Here is a 10,814-nt window from a genome sequence, read left to right as displayed (position 1 = left end):
TGTTGTGTAAGCATTTCCAGTGTTCTTAATTCATGTTCAATTACTCTGCCGCTTCCACAACGGCATTGTTTGTTAGCAAGGAACATGTTAATATATAGAATAATTTTGTGGACTTAAAACATACCTCAATATATCAAAACACTTCCAGCCTTATTCATAATCAAGTGCAGTTTCACAAGCATCACCTTTAAGTGAAATATCAGGTTGACACGAACAACAGGACTTCCTGATCTGTTTGTAGTTTTCATGCTTTCTGCTACGGTTCAGGTTGCATTGCCTTTACAGTTACATCTTTGTAAAAGTAATATCTTGACATTTATATTAGAACATATATAATGTTATATATATACATTCAGTTGTGTGGTTACATTTATGTATGTATATACATTGTGTATAAATAAAGCCTTGTTGAGAGAATTTCGACTTATTGTCCTTCCGTGATATTCTACAAGAGAGCCACCAATAGCCTACAAGATTTCAACGTACTTGTTAGGGTGTGCAATTTAAAAAGTGTGAAAACATTCAAACCCAAATAAAGGCAGGAATAAAAAAAAATTATTTTATTGAAATTATGTAACAAATTAAGGTCACATTTTTTTGTGTGTGTGTGTGTGTGCCAAAAACATAAAAAAGAATTTGGCAGAACTACTATTTGACCGACTAAAAATGAAGACTGGTGTCTTCACCTCTTCTTGAAGCCATACTTCTTCCTCTCATAGAACAGATCTGTTTTTGAGCTTCCTAAATTCACAATCTTAGGGCAGCCATCTCGCTGTGAAAGAAGAGAACAACAGGAGTATCAGTGGATGTACCACTTTTCAGTTGCTTAGATATGAAATGAAATGTATGACAACTAACATCTTTCTCCTGGATGGTACACTCTTTACAGTAGTAGGCGTCCGACACTCCCGGCCCTCCACAGATGACGCATCGTCCCTGGTAGGAGCCGTAGTTGCACTCGTCGCAGATTCGGACCAGGGTGCACGGCCTCACATACGAATCACAAATGACACACTTGCCATCACCTTGAGAGTGAAAAGGTACAGATATACATTGGTTAGGCATAATCCTCTGTCGTTTAAGAGGAGTATAAAAAAAATATAAGTACTGTATTACAATTTGAAAAAGCAATTGTGATTAGTAATGTAATTATGTCGAATAATTCATGTGCACAACAGCATGTTAGACACAAATATATTTAGCTGATGGTTAAATACAAAGAATAAAGGTGAAAATACTCACATTTTTCGCAAAGCCTCCCGATTGCTGCAAAATAACAATAAAAACATTTAGTCAAGTGTACATTATATTTAATTTAGTTGTATACCTGTTTTATACGCAAAATTGCATTCAATTTTAATATAATGTTCATTTCACAGACATTGACTTCATCACGCTAAACCAGAAGCTAAGTTTCAATGAAGTCCATGCTGCAACTGTTAGCAAATAGCATTAGCTGTCTTAAAATTTGGCCAAGAACGACCAGTTAAGGGGGAAAAATGAAAAATATGCTGTATAAGGCGTAGCAATATATAAAACATACCAACACCAGCTTGTTTTCTGCAGAAGATTAAGTCTGGATGATGCTTTGCCATTGTTGGCTAACGTACTACGGTCGTAGAGTCAACTTTCACCTTTGAACTCTTGAAACACATTACCCAGATTTTACATTACCGCCACCCCATGTCTAAAATAAGAAGTGCAGAAAAAAAAATAAGAATCGCAGCTACTTGAGCGACATTTGAAGCTTGCACTTTTTACCCATTTTTATTCCTGTCACTAAAAATAAAAAGGATATTTTTATGTCGTTATAAAAATAAAATGTAGCCACAGAAAAACACGAGTACAAACGCTTTATCCTTTCAGCTACATAAAAACCATCACCACGTTTTATTTCAGCCAGATATTTATCGAAAAGCATGTAAACTGCTCGACTAAAATTCATGCATAAATAAGTTGCGAATTATGTTATGATAATGATATACTTTCAAGCAAGCATGAATGAACCTCTCGCAGTGTATTTTTGTTCTTCAAGGACTAGCAACCCTTGCCGTATAAAGTATGTGACGTCATTAAGAATGGCCACATCTTTGTCAGTGAACAAAATGGCAACTTACTGTCTCACCGTCGCGCGACTTCAGGTATGACACACATTTGCTTGTTTTCGTCCTGTCACTGAGGATGTGGTAGCTGTCATTTTGATATTTTCTCTTATCATCGTCTATCGTGTGTGTGTAGAAGAGGAAAACACTTCAGGGTCGCATTCTGTGGCTGGTAGCCGGTCGCTGCTAGCTAGCCGGGTCATTGTGTCCCTCTATGCGCACATCAGAGGGCAACAACTTGCATCGGGCTGACTTTTCCCCAATATCATACCTTGCACTTATTTAAGACGTTATTACTAATGACTATTGTATATAACATGGTATTGTATTGGTTTTATGTCGTGCGAAGATATCAAGTTGATTTGACAAGGTTAACCACAAGGTTAGACATATAGCAAGCAGCATTTTACAGTACATTGTATTTTTTTTTATACTCTGCTGTATGAACTTAATATGGCATAGCATGTACCAAATCATAAACACGTAAATGCAGCAGGTTAGGTAAATCACTTTTTATTTTGTTTTGTTTTTGTTTTTTTTCAAGTAAGAAATCACACTATGTCGATGGAACGACACTACATATGTAGTTTTATTTTTGCCTCATTTATAATTGGCCTTTTGATTCATTTGTGTGGCCTCTCTGTTTGATTTGTGGGTGACAGGTGCTTTTGTTTATGCATAGGTCGTAATAGTCATGCTTATACATCTATAATTTGCAATACTGGTGCATTTTTTCCTCTCATAGTCATACAATCTGTAATGTTACCCACTCATGTAGTTATATCTCTGGTGAAGTTAACTCACATGCTATAATTGATATGCTTATATTTTCAATACGTGAATGTCTTTGCCATTGTCCCCAGCTTGCTCTGGGCCATGGCGCACGGCGCCTGCATGTGGCAGCCGCTTACAGAGCCAAGGCCCAAGTGTCCATGAGTCGCTTTGAGCCTTCCTCCTTCGTCAGCTACGACAAGCTCCAGTCCAATGTTGACGTCGTGCGAAAGAGGTGTCTACCTGCATTTTCCTCACATCATGCAATTTTTGTCAAGCCGATTTAGACACATGGATAAGTGTTAACGCCCGCTCTCATATTCTCGCTCAGACTCAACCGACCTCTCACACTGTCAGAGAAGATCGTATACGGCCACCTCGATGACCCCCATAACCAGGAAATCGATCGCGGGCGCACATACCTTCGCCTGCGTCCTGACCGTGTGGCCATGCAGGATGCCACAGCGCAGATGGCCATGCTCCAGTTCATCAGCAGCGGCCTGCCGCAGGTGGCGGTTCCCTCCACCATCCACTGTGATCATCTGATCGAAGCCCAGATCGGTGGCACTCAAGATCTGGCCAGGGCCAAGGTGAGTTTGGGCTCGGCACAATCCACATATGCTGTTCAAATGAGTGGATTCAATAAAAAGCATTCTGGGTGATTATCTCAAACCAGGAAGTGAATCAAGAGGTCTACAACTTCCTTGCAAGTGCTGGTGCAAAATATGGAGTCGGTTTCTGGAAACCAGGTTCTGGAATCATCCATCAGGTAATGATTTAGAATGTAAACTTCAAAGTACATCTGCAATTTTAGCTAAGACATTTTTTTATCTGTTTAGATCATATTGGAGAACTACGCCTATCCAGGTGTGATGCTCATCGGCACTGATTCCCACACACCAAATGGTGGCGGGCTCGGTGCCATCTGCATCGGAGTGGGAGGCGCCGATGCCGTGGATGTCATGGCAGGGATCCCCTGGGAGCTTAAATGTCCCAAGGTCAGAGAAGCGTACATTAAAAGAAGTCCAAGAAACACAATACTGCTCTTCATAGCATTCTAACTCATTTTTAAAGGTGATCGGGGTGAGGCTGACTGGTTCCCTCTCTGGTTGGACATCCCCAAAAGATGTCATTTTGAAGGTGGCTGGCATCTTGACGGTGAAGGGTGGTACCGGAGCTATCGTAGAGTACCACGGGCCTGGTGTTGACTCCATTTCCTGCACTGGTGTGTCTTTTAAAAAAAAAAAAAAAAAAAGGCTTCTTTATCCCACCAGAGTTGGCCTTTTTTTTTCTGATGACTTTATGATATTTGAAACATAATTATCCTGTGTAAAATCATTTATGTTTGTGCATAGGAATGGCCACCATTTGCAACATGGGAGCGGAAATCGGCGCTACAACTTCCGTGTTTCCCTACAACCACCGCATGAGGACCTATCTGGAAAAGACTGGCCGTGGAGGTATGTTATTGAAAAAAAAAAAAATTGGAGTTTAGAAAGTAACACCAAAGATGATTGTAACGATGAGATATAAATCCCGCTTAGAGATTGCTTCCCTGGCTAATGAGTACGCCGATCTGCTGGTGCCGGATCAAGGCTGCGAGTACGACCAGGACATCGAGATCAATCTCGATGAGGTCAGTCTCCATTTTGAAGATCACGATACATTTGCATCCCTCAAATAATTACGAATTTCACTCGATAAATGTGTTTTAAAAAATGACAAAATCAAATAAAACACGTTTCTTTCAGCTCTGTTGTAAATGTGCCTATCTAATTTTTCTTTTGGCAGCTAAAGCCCCACATCAACGGTCCATTCACCCCCGACCTGGCTCACCCAGTGTCTGACGTGGGTTCCGTGGCTGAGAAGAACGGCTGGCCACTTGAGGTTAAAGTCGGTAAGAAATCATTCATTTATTTCCTCGCCTGTTTAGAAGATTTGGCAAAAAAAAAAAATATCTGCTTTTCCGTTCTTAATAGGTCTGATCGGCAGCTGCACCAACTCCAGCTACGAGGACATGGGCCGCGCCGCCTCTGTGGCAAAGCAGGCTTTGGACAAAGGCTTGAAATGCAAAGCTCAATTCACAGTTACACCCGGGTCAGAGCAGATCCGGGCTACTATTGAACGAGACGGTTACGTGAGTAGTGCTAAAAAAAAAAAAAAAAAAAATGCTGGTTAAGATTGTAATTTAAAATAATTCTTTTGATACAGTCCAAGATCCTTGGTGACGTCGGAGGTGTAGTCTTGGCCAACGCTTGCGGACCCTGCATCGGACAGTGGGACAGGTGGGATGAAACCCTGCTGGGAAATCCTTACCACTGGGTCCTTTTGACGCTAACACTCTTTTTTTTTTTTTTTTTTTTTTTTTTTTTTTTGTATGAAGACGGGATGTGAAAAAAGGCGAGAAAAACACCATCGTCACCTCATTCAACAGGAACTTCACAGCCAGGAATGATGCAAACCCTGCAACACACGCCTTTGTTACATCCCCTGAGGTGAGCTCACTCAAAGCTCGAGTGCGTTATTGATTGCTAGATTAAAAAAAAAAAAAATCCACTTTTTCATTTCCTTTTAGATTGTCACAGCGTTGGCCATCGCCGGGACTCTCAACTTCAACCCTGAGACCGACTACCTGACAGCCCCCAACGGTGAGAAATTCAAGTTAGAACCCCCGACTGGAGACGAACTCCCCGCCAGAGACTTTGACCCGGGTCAGGACACCTACCAGCACCCACCCGCTGACGGAACCAGCCTCAGGGTGGACGTCAGCCCTCAGAGCAACCGACTGCAGTTGCTGGAGCCCTTTGACCTGTGGAGCGGCAAAGACCTGCAGGACCTCAGGGTTCTCATCAAGGTCAGATTGTCATGCTTGACCAAGCTGGTGACACCATTTTCTTTTCTGTGACACCATTAAAAGAAGATGTGTTGCAGGTGAAGGGCAAGTGCACCACAGATCACATCAGCGCCGCCGGCCCTTGGCTGAAGTTCCGAGGCCACTTGGACAACATCTCCAACAATATGCTGATCGGTGCCGTCAACAGCGAAAACGACGCCATCAACTCGGTGAAGAACTACCTGACGGGGGAGTACGGAGGTGTGCCCGATGTGGCCCGTCACTACAAGGTGAGGACTTCCAGCATTTTTTTTTTTTTCTTGGAGGACAAAGACGATGGATGTGTTGGTGTTTTTACGCAGGCCAACAATGTGTCGTGGGTGGTGGTGGGAGATGACAACTACGGCGAGGGCTCCAGCAGAGAGCACGCCGCACTGGAGCCCAGACATCTTGGAGGAAGAGCCATTATTGTAAAGAGCTTCGCTAGAATCCACGGTACACCACCGCAATTTGATGCACAGCTTTTTCTCACACACCCCTCCGCTTGGCTGATAATTGACATCCTTTGTAGAAACAAATCTTAAGAAGCAGGGCCTGCTGCCTCTGACCTTCAGCAACCCGTCAGATTATGATAAAATCTGCCCCGATGACAAGATCTCCATAAAAGGACTCGAAACCTTTGCTCCCGGAAAGGTTAGTGGCTACATTTGTATTTACATCAAGTGCCATCTAAAAAAAAATACTTAAAAAGCTTCATTCATTCAAGTCAGTGATTCCTTCTTTTACCACAGGAGGGCGCCAGTTTTAATAAGAATACCTCAACTTTGCATTAATTCCTTTTACTTTTTACTTTTGTTTTCCCCCTGTCAGCCTTTGAAAGCCGTGGTGAAGCACAGCGACGGCAGCGAAGACGTTCTGGAACTCAACCACAGCTTCAACGAAACGCAAATCGAATGGTTCAAGGCCGGTTCGGCTCTCAACAGGATGAAGGAGCTCAAGCACTAAGGGATGAAACATGGGAAGGTGGTCGTGAAGGAATATGTAAAGATGGTTTCATGATCTGCATCGAACTGAAGCGTCGGTATACTACGCAGACATCTTGACATGTCACACACACACACACGTGTCCAATCAAATGATGCATAGTAGTCATGATTCAAACTTTTGTTTTTCAACGTAACATTGTTATGTGTGTGACGCACATTATCTACAATGGACACTCCGCCCCGTTAAGCTTTGAACTCATTTGTGACCGCTCCCTGATGTTTCCAATATTCTGAACGTGAGCACAGGACCTTCTCGGGCTCCATTAGGTCTGTTCAACCAGTTTGCTGTGATGTTGTTGCACATTTCATCACAGCTGTGTGTGCAGAATGGTTTATCCCAACACAACAATTCTGATATTTATTTTCCAGACTTATTCAACATGGAAAGGTTCCTAAGGGCTTAGGAAACAAAGCTCCCGTTACCAACGTTACCACTGTTACCACTGAATTATGTATGTAAAAAATAATATCATCAAGCTGATTTTATTATTATATGTCCATAATGGCAAATAATTCAATCATTAGTAGTCATGTTTAAACATAATATGGCTATCTGCTCTCTTTGTCTATATGATTTGCGTTTGGAAGATCAGAATGGATTGTAGAATAAATTGTGACAGATCTCACTTGATGGTTTGTATTTGTGTGAATCTATATGTGTGCATAATGAAAAAGGGGGTTCCAATATTTTTGCAAATTGGAAAATTGGGTGTGCATGTTTTGGAATGGGAAGTGTCCAAGAAGGAATTCTAACCCTAACCAATTTTGAACGTCATTACATGGAAATACAACAATAAAAAAAAAAGAAGTATTGCACATTGCAGAGTTATGTGTGAGTATAATGGTGACTTTTTTTTTTTTTTTTTAAACCCCCACCCCCTTTTTATCAACCCTCCCCCTCCCTTCTCCCATTTTGGTCTGCTCCAGCTGCATGAGTCGCATCCACACACACACACACTCCAAAACACAAAAACACGGACTTTGACCACCGCGGACTTTCTAAATGACGTCCACGCAGCGCCTTTGATTGACATCAAATCGCTTATGATGGTAAGTGCGACAGTTGCATCAACCCGATTTTTTTGCAAGATAACAATCATGATGGACGGAAGACATCCCGGATTTCTCGGAATTGTCGCTTTTCTTACGTCACTATTCGTAAAAAAAAAACAAAACACTTGCACAATTTTAATATGTGCTTTTTAATTCACTTCAATATACTCATCTATTTGTATGGCACAGAGGATGTTCTAGAAATAAAAGGCCCTGAAGGGGTTTCATGGTGTCAATTATTTAAAACGTGCAAGATATATGATGCTATGGTATGAGGGCTCTTAGTTGGAAGTTTCAAGTGCGTGTATGTGAGTGTTGACGTGTCTTCCATACCAATGAACAGACAACTACAAAGCCATGCTTTCACAAGGGAGGAAGCTGCAGAGATTTTTTTTTTTTTTTTGGCCTCGTCTGTGTTTCCTCCACCCAGCCAGACACTTGCTTTTCAGCTTCTGTTATTTGGCATGATGATAATAGAATATGAGGAACCCGCCAGGTATGGAGGACCAAAACCCCCCATCATTAAAAAATAGATTTTGATATGTATTTAGAGTATTTATATATATTGTTTTATTTTTACTTTTATTTTTACTACATGTATATATTTTTTTTGTTATTTTTATTTGTATATATATTTTAAAAAAACACCATATGTTTGTTTTTATTTTCAATTTTATTTCTGTTTAATTTTGCCAGTTTTGCTCCTCCATGAATGGTTGACAAGCAACAGCAGAAAACGTCGACTCACTTCTCCACGACCTTAATAAGCTTGCTAATAAAAAGAAATGAGGGCCAAGTTGTTCAATTATTTACAATACTTATCAAACTGGGGCAGCTAACAGTGAGTGTGTGTGTGTACGTGCCATCTGCTTTGAAGATAATCAATTGTTCGACATTTACTGCACGTGTCGAATTTAGGAATTCGTCAAATTTGATTGCCATGTTTTTTTTTCCTTCTCTTTTGTTCCAAATTAATTATCCATTGCTAAATCATATAATCATGATGTCATTTGTTAAGGCCAATTATTGGGGTGCCTTTTTTTTATGAACCGATTGTCTTTCTTTGTCCTACTTTAGTCATTCCTGCCTACCATGCATGGGCCTTAACCTGCGCGTCACACAACATGTCCGACAAAGACGCCTCGTCGCCGACGGGCCCCCCGCCGCCTCTGGCCTCTCCTCCCACCCCGCTTCATATCTCCTTCCCCTTCCTGCGGGAGGGAAGCAGAGTTTGGGAGCGAGAGAGGAAGCCCCCACAACCTGGAGGAGAACTACCCAGCCCACTGCCCACCAAACGTACTCGCACGTACTCGGCGTAAGAAAAATAAGTTCTGCAAAAAGTTGGAGAAGTTTCACCTGTCAAGATTATGGTGTGATCAATTAGTGCTGTAGTCCACCAATTTCTTCACTCGTCTCCATCCTGGATGTGTGCAGGACAGTACGAGCCAAATCGGGTCCCGTGTTTAAGGGCGTGTGCAAGAACTTCTCCCGTTCCCAAGGCCACGGATTCATTCGACCCGTTCATGGAGGAGAAGACATCTATGTCCACGTCTCAGAGTGAGTGAAGACATCCATTCATCCAAAGTTAAAAAAGTACTTTTATTTTGCTATATCCATTTTGCCATACTCGCATTTTCATCAAATTGTGCCATCTCTGACAGCATCGAAGGTGAGTATGTGCCGATGGAAGGAGATGAGGTGACGTACAAGGTGTGCCCCATCCCGCCCAAGATGCAGAAGATCCAGGCGGTGGAGGTAGTGATAACCCACCTGAAGCCGGGAAGCAAGCACGAGACTTGGTCGGGTCAGCTCATCAGCTCCTAGATCTTTGGAGAAGGGTTGGACTGGAAAGGTTCGGTGAGAGGAGCATGACGAGTAGAAGTGAAGGTCGAGACGGTGGAGTCGCAGCAGGTAGAAAGAAGGCTTGACGGAAAAGAGGTAAACCACAATTGAACTGAATGGAAACGCAATTAATTCTCTTTCAGTCCCAGAAAAAACATTTGGGTTTTTAAATGAGGACGTACACTACATTATTATAGTCATAAAAACGCATTAATCACAATAAATAAAGCATTATTTTATGCGGCATTGCCCAATGTATTATGCTCCACACTTTGGCCACAAGAGGGCAGTACGATACATTCATTTCTATTGTAGGTCTGCTTCAAGTCGAGGTGCCATTCTGAAACAATTCAATCAAAACAAAAACGCAAATATGAGCCACTTGACAACATATTTTATTCTATTTTATTGGGCTCAAAATGTAAATATTTGAATGACAAATACTATAAATAGAAATATATTGAATGGGAAAGGGTGACATGAGAAATGATGACAGGATAGTCAATGACTATTATTTATTAACTTATTTATTTTGTTACTATTTAAAGGCTGTCTTTTTACGTCTTTGAGCAACGTTAAGCCTTTTTGAATTTTGCACTGAACTAATCGGCATTATGAGTAATTACTACCTAATCTATCGTTTTGAATATTTCACAGCTTTGCTGTTTCTCGCAGCTCTTCACTAAATGTTGAGTCGAAAATATTCCACCATGCAGTCGGTCGGAATTTCTCGCATAATGTGTTGATTCTCACTAGTGTGTGTTCTAGAAGTCAAAAGCACTTTTTTAATTTTCCATTTGTGTCTTATCACTGAACTTGGATAACATTTGAATAAATGGACCGCATTCACGTACATGTGTGTGATAATAACATGTTGGAAATAAATGGAGAGATTAAATTGCAGTGATTATGGGATTTCTTTTGTGTCAATCTTCAAAACTGGATTTATGTCTTTATTCTTTAACCACAGTGCTTCCAGGCAAAGGCTTATCTCCGATGTTGCCCCTGTTTGTGCTCATAATTTACCCAGACCTTGGTATGACAATAGACCAAGTTATATGGCCTTCTGCTAGTTGTATATTAACAAGTTGCTGCGTGTAAAGTGGAGGTGAGAAACAGAGAAGTCGTTTTTTTTTTCCTCGAGACACACGTTTCAAAAGTACATGA

The 10,814-nt window shown here is 41.3% G+C and overlaps 3 protein-coding genes across 4 annotated transcripts; 2 read left to right on the top strand and 1 right to left on the bottom strand.

Moving 5' to 3' along the window:
* Window positions 1-545: 545 nt before the first annotated feature.
* Window positions 546-1,707, bottom strand: phf5a (PHD finger protein 5A). The gene is made up of 4 exons (XM_085904233.1): window positions 1,544-1,707; window positions 1,243-1,266; window positions 859-1,025; window positions 546-772 (listed from the first exon to the last, which is right to left on the bottom strand). The coding sequence occupies exons 1-4, from the start codon at window positions 1,593-1,595 to the stop codon at window positions 683-685; spliced, it is 333 nt and encodes a 110-aa protein (XP_085760359.1). The 5' UTR covers window positions 1,596-1,707; the 3' UTR covers window positions 546-682.
* A 369-nt stretch (window positions 1,708-2,076) lies between these two features.
* Window positions 2,077-7,378, top strand: aco2 (aconitase 2, mitochondrial). Its single transcript, XM_085904318.1, has 17 exons — window positions 2,077-2,141; window positions 2,966-3,108; window positions 3,205-3,463; window positions 3,550-3,642; window positions 3,713-3,871; window positions 3,948-4,098; window positions 4,229-4,333; window positions 4,418-4,509; window positions 4,665-4,770; window positions 4,853-5,010; window positions 5,085-5,158; window positions 5,257-5,368; window positions 5,449-5,727; window positions 5,805-5,996; window positions 6,069-6,201; window positions 6,278-6,399; window positions 6,577-7,378. The coding sequence occupies exons 1-17, from the start codon at window positions 2,079-2,081 to the stop codon at window positions 6,709-6,711; spliced, it is 2,376 nt and encodes a 791-aa protein (XP_085760444.1). The 5' UTR covers window positions 2,077-2,078; the 3' UTR covers window positions 6,712-7,378.
* A 309-nt stretch (window positions 7,379-7,687) lies between these two features.
* csdc2a (cold shock domain containing C2, RNA binding a) lies at window positions 7,688-10,550 on the top strand. Of its 2 annotated transcripts, none has more exons than XM_085903941.1 (4): window positions 7,688-7,802; window positions 8,883-9,120; window positions 9,240-9,362; window positions 9,467-10,550. In XM_085903941.1, exons 2-4 carry the CDS (start codon window positions 8,930-8,932, stop codon window positions 9,627-9,629), a joined length of 477 nt encoding a protein of 158 aa, XP_085760067.1. In that variant the 5' UTR covers window positions 7,688-7,802; window positions 8,883-8,929; the 3' UTR covers window positions 9,630-10,550. The 2 variants fall into 2 exon arrangements, with proteins under 2 accessions (XP_085760067.1, XP_085760066.1); XM_085903940.1 differs by lacking the exon at window positions 7,688-7,802 and adding an exon at window positions 8,176-8,301.
* Window positions 10,551-10,814: the final 264 nt, after the last annotated feature.

Source organism: Syngnathus leptorhynchus, chromosome 22, assembly GCF_054491065.1.
Source record: "Syngnathus leptorhynchus isolate UIUO chromosome 22, UIUO_Slep, whole genome shotgun sequence".
Lineage (NCBI taxonomy): Eukaryota > Metazoa > Chordata > Actinopteri > Syngnathiformes > Syngnathidae > Syngnathus > Syngnathus leptorhynchus.
The sequence above is the reverse complement of the archived record's forward strand: the minus strand, read 5'-3'. Positions and strand labels throughout refer to the sequence as shown.